The sequence below is a fragment of the Bombina bombina genome, chromosome 2 (assembly GCF_027579735.1).
Source record: "Bombina bombina isolate aBomBom1 chromosome 2, aBomBom1.pri, whole genome shotgun sequence".
NCBI lineage: Eukaryota > Metazoa > Chordata > Amphibia > Anura > Bombinatoridae > Bombina > Bombina bombina.
Window position 1 is genome coordinate 814,903,956 of NC_069500.1, and position 23,760 is coordinate 814,927,715.

General features: G+C 38.0%; 1 protein-coding gene across 2 annotated transcripts in view; it reads left to right on the forward strand.

Annotated features, from left to right (window-relative positions):
- LOC128648034 (CD209 antigen-like protein E) overlaps positions 1–23,760 on the forward strand; it is a 199,922-nt gene that overhangs the window by 136,852 nt on the left and 39,310 nt on the right. For both annotated transcript variants that reach the window (XM_053700720.1, XM_053700721.1), the window contains one exon: positions 2,762–2,877. In XM_053700720.1, the coding sequence (XP_053556695.1) occupies positions 2,762–2,877 (116 nt within the window). The remainder of the gene's footprint in view (positions 1–2,761; positions 2,878–23,760) is intronic.

Genomic DNA, 23,760 nt, shown 5'->3' on the forward strand with positions numbered 1-23,760 from the left:
GAGGATGGAAGTAGGCACAGTATATGCGGGAGCCTGCCACACAGGCTAACACTAGCAGACTGATGTAAAAGTTTTTTTTTAAAAAAAATTACACTAATGTTACACCAGATATGAGTGGTGGCACTGAGGCTGGCAGTGGCAGGCTGGCCTGGCAACTGAAATTAGATTACACTAGCAGACTGATGTAAAAGTTTTTTTTAAAAAAATTTACACTAATGTTACACCAGATATGAGTGGTGGAGAACAGAGCAAATAGGCACAGTATATGCTGTGGGCCTGACACACAGGCCTGATGGAAAATGAAATTAGATTACACTAGCAAACCGATGTAAAAGTTGTTTTTTTTTTAATTTACACTAATGTTACACCAGATATGAGTGGTGGCACAGAGCAATTAATCACAGTATATGCTGTGGGCCTGACACACAGGCCTGATGGAAAATGAAATTAGATTAAACTAGCAAACTGATGTAAAAGTTTTTTTTTTAAATTTACACTAATGTTACACAAGATATGAGTGGTGGCACAGAGAAATTAATCACAGTATATGCTGTGGGCCTGACACACAGGCCTGATGGAAAATTAAATTAGATTACACTAGCAAACTGATGTAAAAGGTTTTTTTTAAAATTTACACTAATGTTACACCAGATATGAGTGGTGGCACAGAGCAATTAATCACAGTATATGCTGTGCGCCTGACACACAGGCCTGATGGAAAATGAAATTAGATTACGCTAGCAAACTAATGTAAAATTTTATTTTTTTTAAATTTACACTAATGTTACACCAGATATGAGTGGTGGAGAACAGAGCAAATAGGCACAGTATATGCTGTGGGCCTGACACACAGGCCTGATGGAAAATTAAATTAGATTACGCTAGCAAACTAATGTAAAAGTTTTTTTTTTTAAATTTACACTAATGTTACACCAGATATGAGTGGTGGCAGTGAGCAAGTAGGCACAGTATATGCTGTGAGCCTCACACACAGGCTGACAGGCAGGCAAATGCAATTAGATAACAACAACAAAAAACAAAAAACGACTGAAGTTCTAGCCCTTAAAAGGGCTTTTTGGGCTGAAGTTCTAGCCCTAAAAAGGATATCAGATGAGTCCTTCAGGACTGTAGTGGACACTGAATACACTAGCCTATCTATCAATTTCCCTATAAAATCACCAGCAGCAGCACTATCACTCCTCTCACTAAGAATGCAGGATCATAATGAATCTAAAATGGCTGCTGCCCAGGAGCTGGGAGGGTCTGGGAGGGAGTGTCTGCTGCTGATTGGCTGAAATGTGTCTGCAGACTGTGAGATACAGGGTCAAAGTTTACTCAATGATGACGAATAGGGGGCGGATCAAACATCGCATATGTTCGCCCGCCGCGGCGAACGCAAACAAGCTATGATCGCCGGGAACTGTTCTCCGGCGAACTGTTCGCGACATCACTATTTACTATCACTAAACACCCCAGCACTAAATTTAAAGCTCTTTAAAGTTACCCCTTTAACCCCTTAACGCCGTTAGGATGTTCCATGCTGTCCTAACCGCGCTGGACTTTAGAGCCGTTAGGATGGCATGGAACGCCCTAGTCGTTCTGATTTACTAAAGCAGCTACGGCTTCCTAACTTGGATTGCTGACTGGAGGGTATGCCTAGCATCATAGGCACTCCCCCCAGACCCGATCCCATCATTGAAATCTTGCGATCGCATGTACGGTCGCGTGATTTACATTTTTCACTTATTTGTTTACATCAGAACTTTGTTCCGATGTAACAAATAACTACCAGCAGATAGGGGTTAAACTTAACTCTTTTGAACTCGGTGGCAGCTTCAGTCTCTTCCAGCAATTAAAGGGACAGTCTAACCAAAAATAAATTTCATTCATTTCTATGAGTAGTTCAGGACAATACAGTTTGAGTTAAAGGGACAGTATACACCAACTTTCATATACCTGCATGTAATAGACACTACTATAAAGAATAATATGCACATATACTGATATAAAAATCCAGTATAAAACCGTTTCAAAACGTATTTAGAAGCTCTCAGTTTAGCTCTGTTTAAAAGATTACTGGAACACCCACTGCAAGTGGGAAATATTCAGACACTCCCACCCCCCCCCCTTCCTTTGCATAAGAAAAGACCCTTTACACAAACAGGAGCAAGCTGGAGTAGGTATACATCAGTATTCTTCTAAAACTTTGGGGCTTGGTTAGGAGTCTGAAAATCAGAGCAAAGTTATTTGAAAATAAGCAAAACTATACATTTAAAAAAAAAAACTGTATGGGCTATATGAATGGATCATCTACAAAACATTTATGCAAAGAAAAAACGAGTGTATAATGTCCCTTTAAGCTGCAGTTGAGTGTCACAGTTAGGTCTAATGGGCTATAAAACTGGTTGCTATGCAAAATATTGATATACATGATTACAGTGACTGGGGTCAGAAACTTCCTTGTGGGTTATAGTGACAAACTCTCAGGTGCTGCTCTTATTTAGTGACCTGCATATAGTGCTTTGTTACTAAATGTTTGTGCAAATAAAATCAGGTCTCTAAAATGAAAAAATAAAATTACTCCTCTATGAAAAATTGAAAAACAGATCAATCAGCAAGAGGCAGAGAATTCTCCAAATGTAGCAAATTTCAGAGGGGTCAGAACAGAGAAAGAGATGATCATTTATAATTAGTAATTGTTTAATATCCTTGTCAATTTATTTTGTATATCTCTGATTCTTTTGTTTCTTTTTTTCTTTAGAAATTCATCACCAATAATTCTGCCCACAATAAATATTTCTGGATGGGGCTTATTGTCACCGGTACGGATACAAAGTTCAGATGGGTGGATGAAAGCAAATTGAATGACAATATAAAGTAAGAAAACATATTCTTTAAGTGACTATAGCAGCTTAAAGGAGCATTAAACACAACATTTTTCTTCCATCATTCAGATAAAGCAAACAATTTTAATCAGCTTTCAATTCTATTATTAATTTTGCTTTATTCTTCTGGTATCATTCATTGAAGGAGCAGCAATGCACTACTGAGAGCTAGTTGAACACATCAGGTGAGCCAATGACAAGAGCAACCAATCCACAGCTAGCTCCCAGTAGGGCATTGCTGCGCCTGAGTCTACTAAGGTATGCTTTTCAACAAATTATATCAAATGAAGCAAATTAGATAATAGAAGTAAATTTTAACTTTATTTAAAATTGCATTCTCGATCTGTACCATTAACATTTAATTTTGACTGTCCCTTTAATTGCAACAGCATGTTTTATAGGTTAAAGTATCATGGAGGAAAAACTAATTTAACTTTAAGGTATCAATTGAAGTGCAAATTAGCATACATTTCCCCACATAAAATGTGGCCTATAGCTTTTTATAAATACAGTTCTACTTATTTGCTTCATTTATATGTATTTAATCTTAAAAATGACATCTAAAGGGACAGTAAAGTAAAATTTAAACTTTCATGATTCATATTATGCAAATTTAAACAACTTTCCATTTTACTTCTCTTATCTAATTTGCTTTGTTCTTTTGGTATATTTTATTGAAGAGTAAAACTATGTAGCCTCATACGAGCTCAGAAGTCTGCATGTGTCTTTAGTGCTCAATGGCAGAAGAGTTTTGCCTCGTTGTATAACATATACCCGCGCCGCCCGTAATTTCACCTCGCACATTGGGCTATTACATATATGGTGCCGGCAGGTCATAAAAAAGTCGGGTAAACTAGCGATGTCCAGAAATGAGCGTAAATACAAATTTCTGGAGTTGCCAGTGACTTACGGCACTTTAGAAACTACCGGCGCCTAAGAAAAGTAAAAAAATATAAAATCTCCCGTAAAAGTCTAACATGCCTCCCAAAAATAAGCCTGACACGTAAAACCCCTATAACCGCCATCAAACCCACATCGGAACTAATAAAAGTATTAACCCCTAAACTGAACCCCCCCCCCCGCCCACAACGCAATTAAACTATTTAAACTTAATTAAACTATTACCTCTATATCCGCATTCAAACCCACACCACAAGTAATAACTAAACTATTAACCCCTAAATCCGCCAAACCCAATATCACAAACTACCTATTAAAGTATTAACCCCTAAACCGCCAAATCCCACAACGCAAACAGCCTATTAAAGTATTAACCCTAAACCGCCAAAGCCCACAATGCAAACTACCTATTAAAGTATTAACCCCTAAACCACCAAAGCCCACAACGCAAACCACCTATTAAAGTATTAACCACTAAACCGCCAAAGCCCACAATGCAAATAAATAATTAAATTACTAAACCCCCTAACCTAACACCCCCTAAATGAACCCAAATTACAAAATACTATAGTTACTATTAAAATTAAAAAAACTAACACGGGGGGGGGCGGAGCCGGCTATCTAGAGTGCAGGACGTGCTCTGCTGCAGCTCCTGACTTCATCTATTATATAACTACTATTATTCTTATAAATCATTCCAAAACACATAATGATTGCAGCCCTAAAGGGTCTAATTACTACCATTGAGCTAAAGAATGCTTAGGAGACTGGAATCCTAATGGGAGATCTTTATCAAGAGGTAGTAACGCAGCATTATCTCTCATGGACTTGAATCTCAGCAACGAGGACTATAAGGGGCTATAGAAGTGTCAGTAAGCTCCTATACTACAAAATACAGTAACAACGCTGCACTTCGTTACTCATGAAGGTAATTCCTTTAGAAGACCACTCACTTGTAATAGAAATAGAGATAACTCTTTTCCAAGATGGCGATGATAATACTTTTACTAAAGCGGCTAGAGAGGAAGATGGACTCTCACTTCCTACAGCTCCATGCGGAGCTCATCGCAGAGCGGAGCTCTATAGTAAAGGATTACACTCCCGATACAAACCTGCCACAGCATGAGAATACTATTACTACTAGCCGCTCCTCTCTCTCGCCGAAAAAATTTAAGTCTGCAAGCGGCTCATATCGATCTTCCGTGGCCAATCATCAACCCACCCTCTTGGAAGGTGCTCCTCAGCCCGCATGGCACGTACTCACCCTGACTAGGGTATCAGCTCCATGCTGCAACATCTGCAAGAGCCATGCGGATCTGGAGGACGCAGCCGGCATCATGGCTCATAGTAACTGCGGAGGTGCTACCGCCATTCCCCAAGCGGTTGGAGATAGATCCCTAGTGATCAAGCTAAACTTACTTGGGGTTAATGCCTTGGAAGCTGATAGTGATAACCGGAGAATGAGCACAGGGAAGCGGACATCCTGGATTTGAGGAAGCACTTTGCTATAGCGGAGCCTCACGGACTTGTCCTCTTCTACAGGTGAAATTATTTGTGAGGAATTCAGTCCTTCAGCCGTTTTTGGAGCTCAGCCCTGCAGATACACTTTCATCTTGCGCAGTTTGGAAGCGCCGATTTACAAACTTGTCACTAACTATGGGAGGTTCTCCTTTGGTAAAGATCAGCAGCTATCTCTCCACAATTCTATCGTGGAACTACCTTAAGACTGGCATTGGGTAATCTGGCTTGGAACTTTACCTCTGAGGCATTGTCTTTTCTTTTTGCTAATATCTAAATGACGACAGTTATGTCTGAAATGTGAACTTACAATGCATCAGTTTATGTCATGGCATCAGTAGTTGAGACTTATGTGTGTGGTAATCTTATGCAAAATTTTAATTATGCTCTTGCATGTCTCAAACATTCTCCCTGAAAACCTAGATGAGAGGTAATTGCCGGATAGTGTAGGCTTAAGGTCTCACTTCATATGTGTGTTTTTTACTTTTAATACATTTTAATAGATATACCAGAGGCTCATTACTGTGTAGCCCTAACCTCTATAACTTACGATACATCTACACATTATAGGTTTGCCTGGCAGTGTACACATAACAACCACATTACATAGAGACCAAGGACAGGGGACTTTGATATACATGTTATATTAGTACCAGATACTAATGTCATCACGCCCTTAACCTCCTCAAAGGTGCATGGGTTAATTTGTTTATCATAGTTTACATCCTGAAATAACACTTTATTGTATTATTGAGCTATTTACATTCTAATCTCTTATTGCTTTCACTGGAGTCCTATACAATAACTGTGAGCCTTATTTATTCATTTACTCATATATTCTTGCCATACACAAGAGCTAAATAATCTCCAATAAGGTAGTTGGTCAGAACTTATGGTTAATATAGTTTAAAGCAGGCTATTATACTATGCATAGCCTTTTAAACTCATTCTTGATAATAACATTCTTTACAATATACTCTCTGATATGATTTATAGGGATTCCCTTTATCTTGGTATTACCTACACTGCTCACATCGTAAGATATTGCACTAACTAGCTGGTTATATGTTAGGGCACAAGTTTAAATATGTTTATTGGTGTTATGTCAAACTTGTATCTTGCTGTTAATGCTGGCATGTATTGCTACTTTCAAACACAACTGTTCAGCCCTATTCTTAGGGTTTGCAAGGTGACACTCTAAAAACTCCTGGTTTGCTAACTTTAAGGATCCTGACTTGGTCTCTATCCCAGCTAGCCCACTTGCGTGCCTTTGATAACAACTGCATATTTGCCATCCTTATCTAGAGCCAATATATAAGGTTTTCAGCATGAGGCATTCTACAATTATACTAGAACAACATTGGCATCTTAGATGGAGCCTAACCCATGGGCTATTTCAAACTGTTTTATATTAAGGCCCAAACACTGTTCTGAACATAGAATATTAACCCCTCCATTGTTATTGCTGAATGCTTTTGGGTGATACATACTGCATACACTAGCTAATACCATGCCAGCCAGGGCCTTACAGAGACAGTTTATATTATCTCTCAATTGTGACACCGCTTTTATCTATTGCTCCCATCATCTATATTCTAAGGCTGCATATAAGGGTTACATTGCAAACTTTATTATCGTTATTTCTCAAGAAAATTATATTCTCTGTAGTGAATTTATGGTTTATACAAATTGTCTGGTACTGCTGGGCCCCTCTCCTCCCTTTCCCGCCGGTACTGGTTGCCTGCGGGTCATACCTCTTTTCCTTTTTCCAGCATCGTCTACAGTTGACATTTCCCCAGGGGAGGAGCTCACCCAGAAGTCCTTTATATGCCAAATATACTAACATCCAACCTTCCACATAACTTTCTTGAGAACTAAATTTATTTATATTATCGAAAGCAGATCTCTCAACTTTGACCCCTCATTATATAATAGTGTTAAATCATTACCCCTAGCAACAAACTCACATTTTCTATTGACCTTCCTAGAAGGAATTGGATATCCAATTATATGGCGTACCCCCCTCATAGGGTATCACCAGCTCCCCATCTTTTATGTTAATAGATCTGCTCCCAAATCTTCCCTATTTAGTCTAATAGGACCTTCCATTTTACCCCTCAACTACGTGTATAAATTACTACACCCTAAGCAACATCTGCTTCTCCCTAGTAACTATATAAATAACAGATTGCCCTCTGTAGTCCATCCCTTTAGTATTGTAGAGTATTCAATATCCACCCTTCGCACTCTGTTATTTTGATATACCCTAAGGCTCCGCCCCCCTTTACCCTTCCCCATCCCACTCAGAGCGGCTCTTGCCCGCTGCACTCCCTTCCCCCCTCTCTGCCAACTTGGTCCGAAAGGGACCAAACGACAGCTAACCTCCACTTGCCCAATTTTCGTTTGTTCTATTAAATAACCACATGAGTCACAAAGTGGAGATCAGTTCTATTGTTCATATAATATAAAATCGAGGTTTCATTATTATTTGTGGGTCTATCAATTATTCATATCTTATAATACTACTTCTGCTGACTAGATATTTGTTACAAATGTCTATAGTCACAATGTGAATGTTAAGAATACTAGATATAGTTCCATTTTATACAGACTCTAATTAGTTATTCTTCTGGAGAAGTATAGAATCCATGCTCAGAACTACTATATTTTTATTTTATTTTTATTTCTCTATTATGTTTTTTTTTTGAGTATACTACATATGTCCCAATGTTCAACAAAATAGAATTAAAAACTCCTTAATACTAAAATACCAGCACACATCAAACACGAATTGCACTTTGGAAGCAATTCATAGAAGAACACAAATACAATACAAAAAGGATGTGGCGCTAAAAAGCTAGGTATTTAAATAAATCACACAATGTTAAGAAGAGTATATATATCTTAAAAACACTGCAATAAAAACCATAAAGTAATACAAATAAAATTAATATATACACTAATATTTAATGAGACAAGGTAATAATATATATACACATCAAACAATAAATAACAATTTTATATACCACCGGTGGTTTGGATAATCACACTAAAAATAATCTTAAATTAATTGCTCTAATAAAATTAATCTAATAAAATTAATAAGATGCTAGTATACTGTGAATACAGTTCAGTCCAAAGTTCAATAGTTTTTAACGATACTTAGGAGATAAGCGATCAATGAGTGGTTTAAAAGCAGTCTGATGTTCAGCACTTTGTATAGTTATAGGCAGCCAGTTAAAAGATGGTTATTTCCACTGAAGCCAAAACGTTCCAAAATGTAGTTATAAATACGTTTTGCTATGGGACTGTATATCCAGGGCAGACTCTCTTAGGTTCAGAGTCTCAATATGTGTATAGAGATCACCTTAATTCTCGGGTGTCCACGTCCTCCTCGTAGCTAGAAATTTCCTCCGTCGGGAACTCTTGGCGTGTGACGTAGTAGCACTTGTCACATGGGGTAATCCTCCAATCAGTGAGGGGGTTCCTCCGCTGTCAATCCAAATGCGGGAAATTTGAAATCAGTATCAGATACGCTCAATGTTAATTGATGAACATTCTCTGTAATATCTCTTATAACCTAAATAAAAAAATATTTAAAAAAAAACCAAAAAAAAAAAAAAACCTAACACTACTTTAAAAATAAAAAATAAACTAAGTAAAATTAAAGGGACGGTCTAGTCAAAATTAAAATTCTAGTGTAGAATGTCCCTGTAAGATACAATTACATTAGTTAGTCTATTTATGTATTCTATCATAGAGCATACTGAAATTTGCCCCCACTACCTTACATTATCCTTTAGAGGGTAGATCCACTGATAACAATTTTATTTTGTATTTTGTAGTATTGTTACGAGTTCAGCTTTGCAATTCCTGAATGGATCACATTAGCCATTCTAACAATCTAATTCTGCTAAATTAATTTGTCTTCTGTCTCAGCAAGATTGCAAGTTTTGCGAAATGGTGTGGTACAGCTATATTGCTGAAAAATTGGCCTGTTAATCAGCCAATAGGATTTCAGTAGCTCTCATCCTATTGACTGATTTGAAACTGTCAGCCAATAGGAATGCAAGGTACTCCATTTTTAAACATGTACCTTGCATTCAAGCTTCAGTGTATGGCAGTGATCGTATGAAGAGGATCCTCCACGCTGGATGTCCGCGCCGCTGGCGATGATGCTCCGCGCCTCCACAGCTCCACGCTTCCACAGCTCCGCACCACCGGGATGAAGATAGAAGATGCCCCCGCTATGGGTGAAGATATCGCCCCCTGGATGAAGACTTCTTCCCCGCCTGGATGAAGATGGATGTCCGGACTTCAGGAACTATGAGTAGATTTCCTGCGGTTAGTGTCAGTTTTTTTTGGGGTGTTTTTTTTTTAGATTAGGGCTTTGGGCACAAAAGAGCTGAATGTCCTTTTAAGGGCAATGCCCGTACAAATGCCCCTTTAGGGGCAATGGATAGCTTAGGTTTTTTTTAGACTTAGGTTTTTTATTTTGGGGGGTTGGTTGGGTGGGGGGTTTTACTTTTAGGGGGGACTTTGTAATTTTTTAAGGTAAAAGAGCTTATTGCTTCAGGGCAATGTCCTACAAAATGCCATTTTAAGGGCTATTGGTAGTTTATTGTTAGGTGAGGGGGTGTTTTTAATTTGGTGGGATTTTTTGTTTTTATAGGGTGTATTAGATTAGGTTTAATTGTTATTATTTTGGATAATTTTGTTTATTATTCTTTGTAATCTTAGAGTTTTTATTTTTTTGTAATGTAACTTGTTTTTTTTTCGTAGTGTTTGAATTTTTTTAATTTGTCATTTAGGTTTTTTATTTTTCGTTAATTTTATTGTTTTAAAATAGTAATGTTAGGTTACTTTATAGTTTAAACATTTAAAGTTATAGTTTAAACTTTTAAAGATGTTTTTTATTTTACAGGTAAGTTTTTATTTATTTGAAAATATAGTTATATTGTAAATTTAATTTAAAATTAGCGGGGTGTTAGGTTAAGGATTAATAGTTTAATTTAGTGTGTTGTGATGTGGGGGTCCAGAGGTTTAGGGGTTAATAGGTTTAGTTTATTAGTAGCTATGTGGCGGCGGCGGTTTAGGGGTTAACAGGTTTAGTTTATTAGTAGCTATGTGGGGGCAGCGGTTTAGGGGTTAATAGGTTTATTTTATTAGTAGTAATGTGGGGGGCCGGCGGTTTAGGGGTTAATAGGTTTATTTTATTAGTAGCGATGTGGGGGGCCAGTGGTTTAGGGTTTAATAGGTTTATTTAGTGTCGGTGATGTTGGGGAGTGGCAGATTAGGGGTGTTTAGACTAGGGGGTTATGTTAGGGTGTTTTTAACATAGCTTTCTTTTCCCCATAGACATCAATGGGGTTGCGTTACGGCGATCACCATTCTGCGATCGCAGGTTTTAGTTTTTTTCTGACACTTTCTCCCCATTGATGTCTATGCGGGAAAGCACGCACGAGCACGTAAAGTCAGGCCTTGGGTTTTGTGCGGTATGGAGCTTATCGCACCATATCGCACAACAAGAGAAGGTTTTGGCTTAACTTGCAATGGCAGTGCTATGGAAAGTGCGATACAGCTAATTTTTTTGCATTATTTACGCACCTGGTATAGCGCAAAACTTGTAATCATGATGTCTTTCTTCAATACATGGCGAGTGCTTCAGGTTTTGCACTAGGATTTAAAGGTTTGTGCGCTCTGCAGTTGTGGTGGCTATGCCTCCTCCAAATATGTGCAAAGGTTCTATGTAGAAAAGTCATCCTAAAGTTAAATTATCATGTTCTTCTCGATAACCAGAGATCAGAACACCTTAGGATGCCCTTTTCATTTTCAGACTCAGATAGCTCAGTTTGTTTTTTGAAGAAGAGTTTGTTATGATGATCGGGATTTTGTTTACTTATCAGGACTACCCCTTTCATGTTTGAGCTTGAACATCTTAGTTTTATTTAAAGAGGTTTTATGTACTTTAGGTGTCTAAGACCCTAAATCATCTGAGGAAAACCTTCCAAACAACTGTATTTGATTTTTAAACCTTCTGCTAAGCCACAAGAGTTTTTTTCCTTTTCCTGAGGCTCTTATTAAAATATTTTTCAGAGAGTAAACCAGCCCTGGTCTTCTCTTTTAACCCTTTAAGGACACAGCTTTCAGTTTGCTCAATTGTTTTATGACGGAAAAATTCCGTCATATGTCCTTAAGAGGTTAATCATACGCTAAATGTAATAGGTTTCCTTTACTAGCTTCTAATGTAGAGCTTTGGGAAATGTTTCCAGTGGTAGATGGTGCTATTCACTTTATCCAAACGCACTACATTTTTCAGGAACCATATGAATATGAAATTCATAACCTTTCATTTAAAGGCCTTTTTCAGCAAGCATTGCTTCTGTAGCAGTTGCATCTGCTCTTTGGTGTTACAATTTGTCTGAGCAAATCTCAGAAGGCTCTGTGGATGAAGATTTTCAAAATTGTATGAAATGTCTAAAGTCGACTAATGCACTTATTTTGGGTCTCATTGTTGACATAACACGATTTTGTTCTAAGTATATGACTTTAGCAGTGCTGACCAGAAGGGCTTTATTATTTAAGTCATTGTCAGCAAACAGGGTGTCGACAGATAGTCTTTTATCTCTCCTTTTCAAGGAAGAATTTATTTGGACCTGGACTTGACATTATCATATCCACTGGGTCTGGAGGAAAAGGAACAAGAAGTCTAATGGAAAAAAAGGAAAAAATGGTGCTTTATTATTATTATTATTATCATTTATTTGTATAGCGCCCCAAATTCCGTAGAGCTGGGTACAATGATAGGGGTATACAATGACAAAGATTTGTGATACAATACAAAACATAACAAGACTAAACAAATCTAGCACAGGAGGAAGAGGGCCCTGCTCCGGAGAGCTCACAGTCTATAGGTTTAGGGTGCAGAGACATAAGGTTGGGGTAGCTTGTTACATCGGTTGTATTTGCAGCAGTGAGTCAGGCAGTTCATGTACATGTATTAGCTTGGTTCGGATGCGGGATGGAGGAGAGATGGTAAGCCTCTCTGAATAGGTGAGTTTTCAAGGATTGTCTTAAGCTATACAAGGTTGGAGACAGTCTGATAGAGCAGGGTAGAGAGTTCCAGAGGACAGGAGCAGCACGTGCAAAGTCTTGGAGGCGGGAGTGGGATGTAGAGATAACAGGAGTGTAGAGACGTAGGTCAGAAGTTGATCGAAGAGGACGGGATGGGGAGTATTTCATGATGAGAGAGGAAATATAGTTGGGAGTTAGACTGTGCTTTGTAGGTTAGGGCTAATACTTTAAATTGTATTCTGGAGTGTATGGGGAGCCAGTGTAGAGACTGGCAGAGTGGAGCAGCTGATGTAGATCGTCGACTTAGGTTGATGAGTCTAGCAGAAGCTTTCATAATATATATATGGGTTGAATGTGCTTTATGTTCATTTGGTCAATCTAGGAACCAAAAATCTTTTTCCTCCGTACAATGACCTCAATCTCCCAGTTCTTCCTGGAAGTTTAATCCAATTGGCAAAGCTTTCTATGAGCCTCCTTCCTCTTCCAAATCAGTGTGAAGGTACGACCCCAATCCATATTCTTTTCTAGTAGGGGCAGTTTACACCTTTTAAAGAAAGTCAATCCCAGTCTGTCCAAGATCTCTGGGATCTAAACATAGTTTCCCTGGATTACTGAAAAGGTTTAAAATCAAGGCCTTTTCAATGAAGGTGTCTTCTGTCTCATGTTCCAAAATGTTTTGGAACAAGGCCAAGTATTTTATCCCATACTTTTCGATTATTCCCAAGAAAGAGGGAATATTCTGGCCAATTAAGGACTTAATGACGTTAATCAAATTTCTCAGAGTTCCTATTTTCAAAATAGTAACTATCTGTACAATTCTAACCCTTATTCAACATGGTCAATTTATATAAATGTTTAATTTGAAGGATGTCTTCCTTCCTATTCCTAAACCATCTCCAGTTTCTAAGATTTGACTTTCAAGACAACATTTTTCAGTTTGTGGCTTTTCCATTTGGTCTATCTACAGCTCTTAGACTTTTTATGGAGGTTCTAGAAACTCTCTTGTCTGTAATAAGTACTTGTGGCTCAGTGGCTCTATACCTGGATAATATATTGATTCAGGCTATGTTTTTTCCTTCAGCTGTATTTCATACCAACGTTCTACTGTTGTTTTCTTCACAGACATGGTTGTACAATTAATTTAAGAGTTTTTTTTTCTTATTTAGCAAGAGTCTCTACTCGGTGACTAGCTTTCTCTAAGAGATCAGGGATCAAAATTAGTCAGTTTGCTCTCAACTACACTAAATTTCCAATCTATCCATAGCTCAATCTATGGAAGTGTTAGGTCTGAAGATTGCAGCATCAGATTTTCTTTCTTTTACACAGTTTCATATGAGCCACAGACAAAATATAGTGCAAGAACTATTCCCTAAATCACATAGATGTCGCTATACCTCCAAAACCTCACTATTCTTTCTAAGTATGGTTTCTAAATGCCAAATACAAAGGTGAGAGGAAAGTGATCACAAAGAGCTATCTGTTATTAAATCACCATTTCTAAAAACCTTATTCCAAAATGATGTGTTAACTTCAAATTTACTGAAAATGTATTAGAGCACACATTAAATAAAATATTAAATACAATAATATATAATGAAATATTACTAACAATTCAATAAGATACCGGTATCTGTAAATATTACTAATAATTGATTACTGTATGAACAAATGTTCCACTTGATTTTGTCCACTGGGATATGTTATTGGTTCTTTGTTATATAACAAACATAATGTCCAAAAGTTGCCCCACACACCTTTGATTTAGTAAGTTACTTCTTACCGCCAATGATCTTTATCCGAGCTAGGACGTTAACTATAGTAGTACTTACAATCACTGCATTTGTGTTGGTTTCAGGTGACCCCCTTGTCACTTGGCCTCAAATCTCCAATGAGAAGGCTTGTAGTTCGATAGTATGTTTCTAGTTATCACTCAAAACAAAGAGTGTTATACAAACTTCTTGGTTATTGGTTCAGAAAATTCCAATAGCCATCCAAATATATCCTTGAGCTTAGTGGAAAGCTCCAACAAATGTGAGTAGTCATTTGTTACAAAACAACTACTTCCTCAAAGTGCCATTACAGATTCACACTATGTTGCAATTTTCTGTTTCCTTTTTTATGGGATCTAACTGAGGAATGCTAACAAGCTGAAAAACTCATCCAGAGGACACAGACATATCCTTGATTCAGAACTTTATTTGGTTTTCCTTTTATGATTTGTGTTATCACATTTATTTCACATTTTTTTTCTTTGTGATATTCGGTATATTTATTGTAATCCAAATACAGGATTGATGATATTAGATTGGTGGATTATCGTTACTGTTTCTTTGTTTAGTTATGTATGTAATCTTGATATTCTTAAGTGTACTTATCCACTTCTGTTTTAGGAAGCTCAGTGATATATGAGGTTCAAGTAGTTATCTCCTAAATCATTCTGTTTCACAAACTAAGTATATATTTTCACAACAAAAACATTTTTTTGTTCTATTTGAAAAAACAGATATAAGAAATCATTTGGAATAAACTAACCTATTAAACATTTTTTTAAAAGATTAGAAAAAATATAAATAAAAAATGTAAAAGTTAAAATTTAAATTGAACTCTATATTGAGACGGTGCAAATATTAATTTCGCTTCTTGTTTTAATAATTTAGATTCTAGGTCCTCTCCAATTTTGTCTGAGTATATCTTTTTAGGCCCTAAAATTTAAAACAGGAAGTCTCTCCATTGTGTACCTCTTTAAAAAATGTTGCCATAAAACTGTATTTGAAGTCTTATGTTTAATGTTCCAAAGGTGTTCTCGTATTCTATCTTGTAAAGCTCGGCTTGTTTGACCTATGTTAATTAAATTGCAAGAGTTTATAGATCATCAATCTCCTTGATGTGTCAGGGATCGTGTCATCAATAATGTGGAGTAGAGCTCATGCAGGGGAGAGAGTCTATGGAATGTTAAAATAGTCAAGTAGGGCAGTGATCTCTTGCCACAGTGTGGCAAGTTTTGGGCATTCAACCAGATATGAATATCTGATCCTATTTCCCACATAGTCACCAACATTTGAGGGCAAGGATGTCTGGAACATTTTGACAAGTCTTACAGGTGTCCTATGACATTTTAGCAGTATTTTGATATACATTTCTATGACTGTAATACAATGCAGGGTCTTCTTTGTCAGATTTATGTTTTTGTTAAATTCTAGCTCTGTGAATACCCTTCCAAGTTCTCTACCCCATGTTTTAAGTTGCCAAGGTACCCCTTTAGAATTATCAGATAGGATATAAATATAAAGTATTGTAAGGGGTTTATACAGTTTGGATCCACTAAGCCACCTATTCTCCCAAGTAGTACAGTCTATGGGAGGTTGTCTTGTGAATCCCTATGCTTGCATAGAGATGAGTACACATCGAAACCAGGATGGTACTGACTCTGATATGGATACCAGCGAGGCAGTGGTGGCTAAGGATGCCTGATTATATAGATTGACTGCTGTCAAGAGGCCCATTTCTGTCAAACCCTCCTTATCAATATTAATAAGGTCCCAGAAGTGGCCTTTCAGATGATGTGCAGGGGAGGAATAAGGGGCAATCGAGGTATAGGTTTGTGGAGTTTTCCATACAATAAAATTGTGTAAGATTATGATGTTGGAAATAGTTTTAGTTACTTTTAGATGGTTTGGTACCCACAGAATATCTGACAGTGATAGGCCCACAGGTAGAGCAGTTTCTTCTATCATATTTAATACTTCACTCCGCTATATGATAGAGTCTAGCCGCCTCATGGTAAAGAAAGATATTAGGGGATGCTAACCCCCCCCCCCTTTGGGTAGCACTTTTGCAGAACATTATGAGCAATCAGAGGATTTTTTCCATGCCAGATATAGGCAGAGAATAGTTTATGAAATTGGTGTTGGATATTGAACATTGAGAGGTAAACAATGAAACAGAAAGAGTACTTTAGGTAAAATGGACATCTTTATCAAATCCACTCTACCTGACCCCAAAATCTCCCTAAAGTCCCATTTTCTGAGTAGGACTCTGATATCTAGAATGAGCCTTTTATAATTCTCCCATAGCATATAGTCTGGATCCATCAGTAGACCAAAATAAATTATAGTTAGACTTATTTGCTGATGATGTTACCTTACTTCTCACAAGACCATTGTTCTCCCCACCTGCCGTAATTTGATTGATAGAACTATTTGGTAGAATTAACTACTATAAATTTTTTTTGTCTAAGACTGAAAATTACATTATCAATATCTCCAAGGCACTCCTTTCTCACCTGAAGACTATTTTCTCTTTGTGTGTTCCTATGGGAACTCCTGATATAGAGTAGGACATGTCGACTGCCTAAGCAAAAAGTTCCATCAACATTGCAAAAATCAATGATGAAAAGGGACAACCCTGCCTGGTGCAATTCCGTATCTAAATCTCTGGGGAGCAGAAGCCCATCCCCCTTACTCTTGCAAATATGGATGAATATAGAGTCTTAATAGCTCAAATGAATGGGACTGGAATGATAAATGCTCTCAACACTTCCCAAAGATAGTCCCATCTGACTCTGTCAAATGCATTCTTGGCATCTAGCAACAAGGCCACCACAGGAACTCTGTGTGTCCTGGCTTCAGTGAATATGTTAATTAGCCTCCTTGTATTATCAGGACCTTGTCGGCCTTCCCACCTGGTCGTAATGAATTAGGATTGGCAGCAGATGTACTATCCTGTTAGCTATGAGTTTAGAGTAGAGTTTGGTATCTACATTAATTAGAGATATGGGGCTATAGTTGCTACATTCTGAGTGGTTGTTAACCGGTTTTGGTATTGGTAATATAGATGATTCAAGGAATTCCCTGACATGCTAGAGAATCCATCTGGTCCTGGAGTTTTATTACATTGTAGCTGTTTACAGCTGTAGTAATCTCCTCGAGCGAGAAGGGGTTCAATAAAGAATCGTTATCTTCCTCAGTCAAAGTGGAAAGCTGAAGGTTTTTAAGGAAGGAAGATATTTCCAAAATCGGTGCTTCTGTTGTTTTTCCATGCTGCTATATTTTATAAATCTTCATAGTAATCAGCAAACATTTTACCAATATCAGCTGGTGCATATGCAGTTTTTCCCTTATGGACAATATAGGGGATTCTGGCTGTTGCTGTTCTTTGTCTGAGTTTTCTTGCTAGAGGGTATCTGCCTTATTAATCTTAGAATACATCATTTGCTTAAACCTCGGTGCAGCCTCCTGTACTCTTTGTAATTCTTGAGTTTTAATTATAGTTTGCAGTTGTGCAATATCAGCTGATAGCGCTGGTGTGGGATTAGTCTTGTTCAGCTTTTCTTTGAGTCGGAGGTTACATACCAGTTTCCCTAGAGGGCCTCCATTAGCTTAAGAGAAGTTGCAACTTTCTCTATGCAAAACCCTCTGATAGAGGATTTAAGGACTGTCCATCAAATTTGATTAGATGCCTGACCTTTTAGGCTATTATGGAGGTAATCTCATACCATATCTTGAAGAGAAGGAAGGAAGACCGGATCTTCACGTAAAATCTGTGGGACGTTCCATGCTGGTATAGCCGACAGTGCAGAGTGCCCCTTGATTGTTATAGAAACAGCGTTGTGGTCTCACAAAGGAGCAAGAATGGATCTTTGAGTCCTGGACCTTGTTTAAAGTCCAATAATTTACAAAGAAATAATCAAGCTGGGAGCATTAATGGTGTAAAAGGAAGAAGTAAGAAAAATCTCTCTCCTCCAGGTGACACACTCTCCACACATCAAACAGTTGATATTGAGAGATAAGATCTCTAAATTTAAGTGCTGTAGTTCTGGAATAGGAATTAACCTCTTTATTTGCTGGGAGACGTTTTTCTAAGACTGGATACCACACTAAATGAAGGTCCTTTCCCAAGATCAATATTCCCTGTCTATTAGGGATAGAGTCTTCCGCAAAAATGGTATTTGACCTGGTTTGGGACATAGAGATTGGCCAACGTGAATAGGCGATTGTTTAGTTTACAAATCACAATCAGATATCAACCTTCTACATCTTGTTCTATGTGCAGAAGTTGAAATGATAGATTTTTGTGGACCATGATTGCAACTCCTCTGATCACTTCTATAAACAAAATAGAATCAGTATCGTACTATAGGCTTGAGTGTTCCAGTATATGTACAAGAATATTTCCAGGTAGCTGACCACTTAGAACAGTGAAATGATTCTAGTTGTTTTCTTTAAATATCTTAAGTACTTGTGGCTCAGATAAGTGGGGAGCACAAGATATATTTTCCTATGTTTACACACTAAACTTTGAAGGGGGGGATTAGTACTAGCATGTTAGAGTGAATGTAAAGATTAATGAGAAAGTGCCGGTTTTTAAAAAATACTCTTAAAAACAGGGGCACTTTCATTCATTAAACTTTAAGCATTTGTTTTTTTAAATACTTACCTTTTTCCTTATGACAGCAGACTGGCAATCTTCCTCCCGCAGCTCATCCTGTACTTAGCACAGAAATGACAAATTCAGCTTCCTCCAACCATTGCGTGCACCAGGGTCAGCTCCAAAGGGGGGCATTGGGGGGCAATGCCCACCCAAATGGAATGATGTGCCCCCTCAAAAAATATTGAAAAGTTCATACACTTTAAAAATAATAAATAAAATAATGAACTGTTATGTAATGCTGCATGCTGGGGGCGGAGTTAGCTGCCGAGCTGTGAGGTTGCATCACGCATCTGCAAGGAGCTCCGTGTCTTAACCTCTTATTTGGAATTGGAAGTTAATTGGAGACTTTTTGGTCTTGTCTTCAACCCTATTCATTTTACCTAACTATCGTGAGTTACTCATTTTCTTAAAGGGTTAGAAACGGATTACCATTTGAACCTAATTAAAATATATTAATATAAGTCTATAAATTGCTACCGGCTTCTATCAACACCTCAAAAGTGCACTGTGATCTTTGGCCGGGCCTAAGATCACAGTGCACTTTTGAGGCGTCGATAGAAGCCGGTAGGGATTAATAGACATATTTATATGATACTATCATATTCTTATAGGTTCACAGTACATAGGTTGTACTAAGTAGCCTGATATCCATTAGTTATTGGAAAACAGGTATAGCTAAATCTAATCTACAAAATTACCAGTACCTGAAAATCTAGTATCTTCACTGTTATTGCAAACAAAGGGTTTAATTGCATTAAGGGTTTGGGGTGCATGGCTGTTTAGGGGACATGATTGAGATTTAAGAATGAGTTTACCGGTTTTGGATCATGGTGATTAAGGGTTGAATTGTTTTTAAGGAGCTATTGCACTTGGGGTCTCAAGTTTAATGGCTCTGTTTTAGTGCACTGCATAGGATTTAGACTTCATTCTTTTACCTAGTGATTTAACACATATTCTCCAAATGTTAATAGCGGGGGATAAACCAGCCAGAAGCTACACTTTCCTGCAGAATATGTAGGTCTGCTCTTATTTTCTCTCATACATGCTTTGTAAATGCGTGCCCCCTTGTGAAAAAAAATGCCCCCCACATTTCATTTGTTCTGGAGCCGACCCTGGCGTGCACTCCGAGGTGTCCAGCTCGTGAGGCCATGCAGTGATTGGAGGAAGTTGGATTCATCAACGATACCCTAAGTACAGCATGAGAAGTGTGCGGAGGATTGCCGGTCTACTGTCATAAGGAAAAACACCAGTTACCCTTGAGATTCTCATTTAAGAGATAAAGACTATTTCTAAATGGGTGGATAACCCTTTCTCTGACAGAAACTGTTAGGTGCAGTAGATAAGCTTTCCATATATGAAGAAAGCGTTTAATTCTTTTCTCTGGGTCTCCCTTTGTATCAGCCTGTTCAACCAGCATCTGGGCATGTATATTTCTAATCATTTGTTGGAGGGAGGGAGGGAGGGTGTTTTGCTATTTGCCCAACCCAAGATCAACTGTTTTACTAATACAATAACTGTATAAATAAAAATATGAAAGTTAAATTTCCTATCTTTGGGTACTAAGAATATTACATGTTGAGCAGAAAGGTACACCTGTGATTTAGTTATTTTGGTCAACCAATAGGAATTTTTTTGCCAATATCTTTTCAATTTGGGACAATCCCATAACAAATGTATCCAATCTGGTGCGGCATAACTACACTTAGTGAAGATACTTTTTGCCCCAGGTACCCATTTAGAACAGAGACCAGGAGTTATATAAGCTTGTTGCAGTATTTTTAAATGGGACTCTCTTAGAGTGGATGAGATGGTTATGGCCTGTATCTTATTAAGACTGTCTTTAATAAGTTCCTTGTCTGCCGTCAGGAGTTCATAACTGAGCCATTTAGATAATATCTTCTTCATGGCAGAATCCTCAAAGTGTTGAAGTATAAGGTTATATGTATGTGTGATTTTATAAGATCCTTGCCTCGCCAGCAAACAGAGCCTGTCTATGTTAGATGATTCCCTAGAGAGCAAGCCATCCAATTTCAGTTTATTTATGTAACGTCTGCACTGAAAATATGCAAATTTGTGTGTGTTGGGGAAACCATATACGTCTTGTAGTTCTTGAAAGGGTAGGACTTCCAGCTTTAATGGGTTAAAGAGATGTCTGGTGAGATGTTTCACATGCCATAATTTGAATGCTTCTGTAGTGTATCCGGGTAGAAAACATAGATTACCTTGGATTGGTAAGTATTTGCTCACAGATTTTTCCACTCCCCATACTCTGCACAATTTGGCCCATGCCTTTAAAGGGTCCCGATAAAGAATGTGATTCTGTATGTATGTCGGCGGGAAGGAATGCAAGATGGAGTGGAGTAATAAGGCATGTCTCTAAAACAGGGACAGTGAAGCGGTTATCTCCAACCAACCAGTCGAGTATTAGTGTTGTTAGAGCGGCCCAATTGTACCATATAATGTTTGGGAGACGGAGCCCATCTCTGCTCATTGGCATTGCTAGGTAATTTTTCCCTATACTGTGTTTTTTCCCTCTCCAAATGAACTGTCCCAGAGCAGACTGCAATAAGGTAGCATCCTGGTGGGTGAGAAGAAACAGCAACATCTTCAGAGGATAAAGAAGTTTAGGCAGTGTAATCATCTTAAAAAGGTGGACCCTGCCCAAGAGAGATATAGGTAGTTTTGCCCAGCCCAAAAGCAAGAGTTTAAGATTTTTAACGGTTTCTAAGGTGGTATAGTTTGTTAGGAGTAACATGTAGCTGTATACCTAGATATTTGAATGATCCTTCTGTGATTTTGAGTCCCGTGTTTAGCAGCGAGGTGTTTTGTTTATTTTGTAGCCAAGTTACCTCAGACTTGTCGATGTTGATTTTATAACCAGTAAAAGTGCTGAATCTATCAATTATTTTTAAGAGGAGTTTTAAGTTAGCATTTGGATTACCTACAAATAATAATAGGAGTAAATTAGAAAGTCGCTTAAAACTCTATCTGAATCATGAAAGAAGAAAATTAGGTTCAGTGTCCCTTTAAGGTCATAGTAATTTTGCTTAGATACTGTTGTGGGATCGGTCAGATAATTATTGTATGCTTCAGTGGGCTTTGAAAGGAATTTGCTGTCTACTTTTTTAAGGTTTTTATTATAGTGAGATGTGAAGGACGTAATATGTCCTCTCATTACTGCCTTTGAGGCATGCCAGAATAGGTTTGGGTTATTGTTGTGCTGGGCGTTATCCGATATGTAATGAATCCAGGAGGATTTAAGGTGCTGAAGAAAATTGACATTACTATATAGGTAAGATGGGAATCTCCATGTTTTTTCTGGAGGTTTAGTGGGTAGAGGTTGAAGTATAAGTCTAATTGGGGCATGATCTGAGATCATTATTTGTCCTATAACTGTATGATGAATCTGGGATGATATACTGGAGGAAGTTAAGAAATAGTCAATTCTTGATAGAGTACTATGTGATTTAAGTAGGCTAGTGTTTCCCTACCGATCGGGTTCTGCACCCTCCATACATCTACAAGGTCCAAAGTTACTTTGAAGGATTTAATCAGTGTCACTTCTCTTTTATATCTAGCTGTACCTGTTTTTGAGGTGGTGGAGATGGCAGGATCCCTAAACCTGTCCAGAGGCAATGCCTGAGCTATGTTAAAGTCTCCCCCCATAATTATAGGAGCATTATAAGTAAATATTTTTGCTAGTAGGGTCGTCCAAAAGCCAGGGCAGTACTCAATGGGGCCATATACATTACAGATGGTATAAGTAAGAGAATTAACTTGTAATAGATCAGAAAAGAAGATACATTCTAGCTCTATCTCCACCCTTGAAAAAGATATTGAAAGGCCCTTTCTAGTCAAAATGACCACCCCTCTTTTCCTACCCTCAGTAGGGGAAAATAATATCTGTCCCACCCAACGTGTTTTTCATTTTTTATGTTCCTCTGTGGATAACTTGGTTTCCTGGAGTAATGATATGTCCGTATGTAGTGTTTTTAAATGTTGTAGCCATGCAAAATCAGAGGTAGTGTGAAAAGCTGTGTGATGTTGATAAAATAAGCAGAAACTGGACTGTTGGGGGGATATATTAGGGGGTTAAGGCCGTTGGTATTGGTCAAGAAGATAAGTTGAAGCAGGGCAGAGCTATCAATTATGCCTTTATATGTCTGGTTATCCACATATGATTCCCTTAAGGGTATTATCCTGAAGAAGGGAGTAGAACCATATCATGCATCAACAAAATGTGTGAAGGGAATTTAGGACAGCTGGTAAAACTTATAGTTAGGCGACACAAGAAAGGATGCTCCCAATGCACATGGTCTGTGGAGGGTGAAAGTGCAAGCATCCAGGTTCCGACCTAATAAGAGGTAACAGAAAGAACAGAGATTAATGATAAGGACAGCAGCATTATCCAGAGCAGAGTGATGCAAACAACACACAATGACCTCTTTTGGGACTCTTTAACATAACCCAACAAGATACTGGGGGTCTCATATCTAAAGGAATGTACCCTGCAAGCTGAAGTGTTATGGTATAATTGTAAGTCAATGCCAACAGGGCTAAGCGATAAATGTGCAGAACCAGTTCTTTTAAAGTAACAGGACATTAAGGGAATGTGAATAGATTCAAGTAGCCACATAGTGGGTACTATAAAGTATATTGTTCCCCATAGAGTGGGCAGCATCCCATCCGTCCTTGATGAGAGAGAGTAGGGTCTGGAAGAACAACAGGTTACACTAGGGAGACTATGTAAATGTATAGAATCTAAGGGTTCCACCCTTTCCCAGGTACAACTGCCAAAGGTGAAGAGGATGCTATATACTTCCAGTAAGAACATTAAAAGACAAAAAGATATGCGCTCTGTGTAATGGAATAATTTCATTAAGGCAGGTGAGATAGAATAAATCGTGGCTGGACTGTTAGCCGACAGACATTTGGCCGACGGACAATAGTCCAA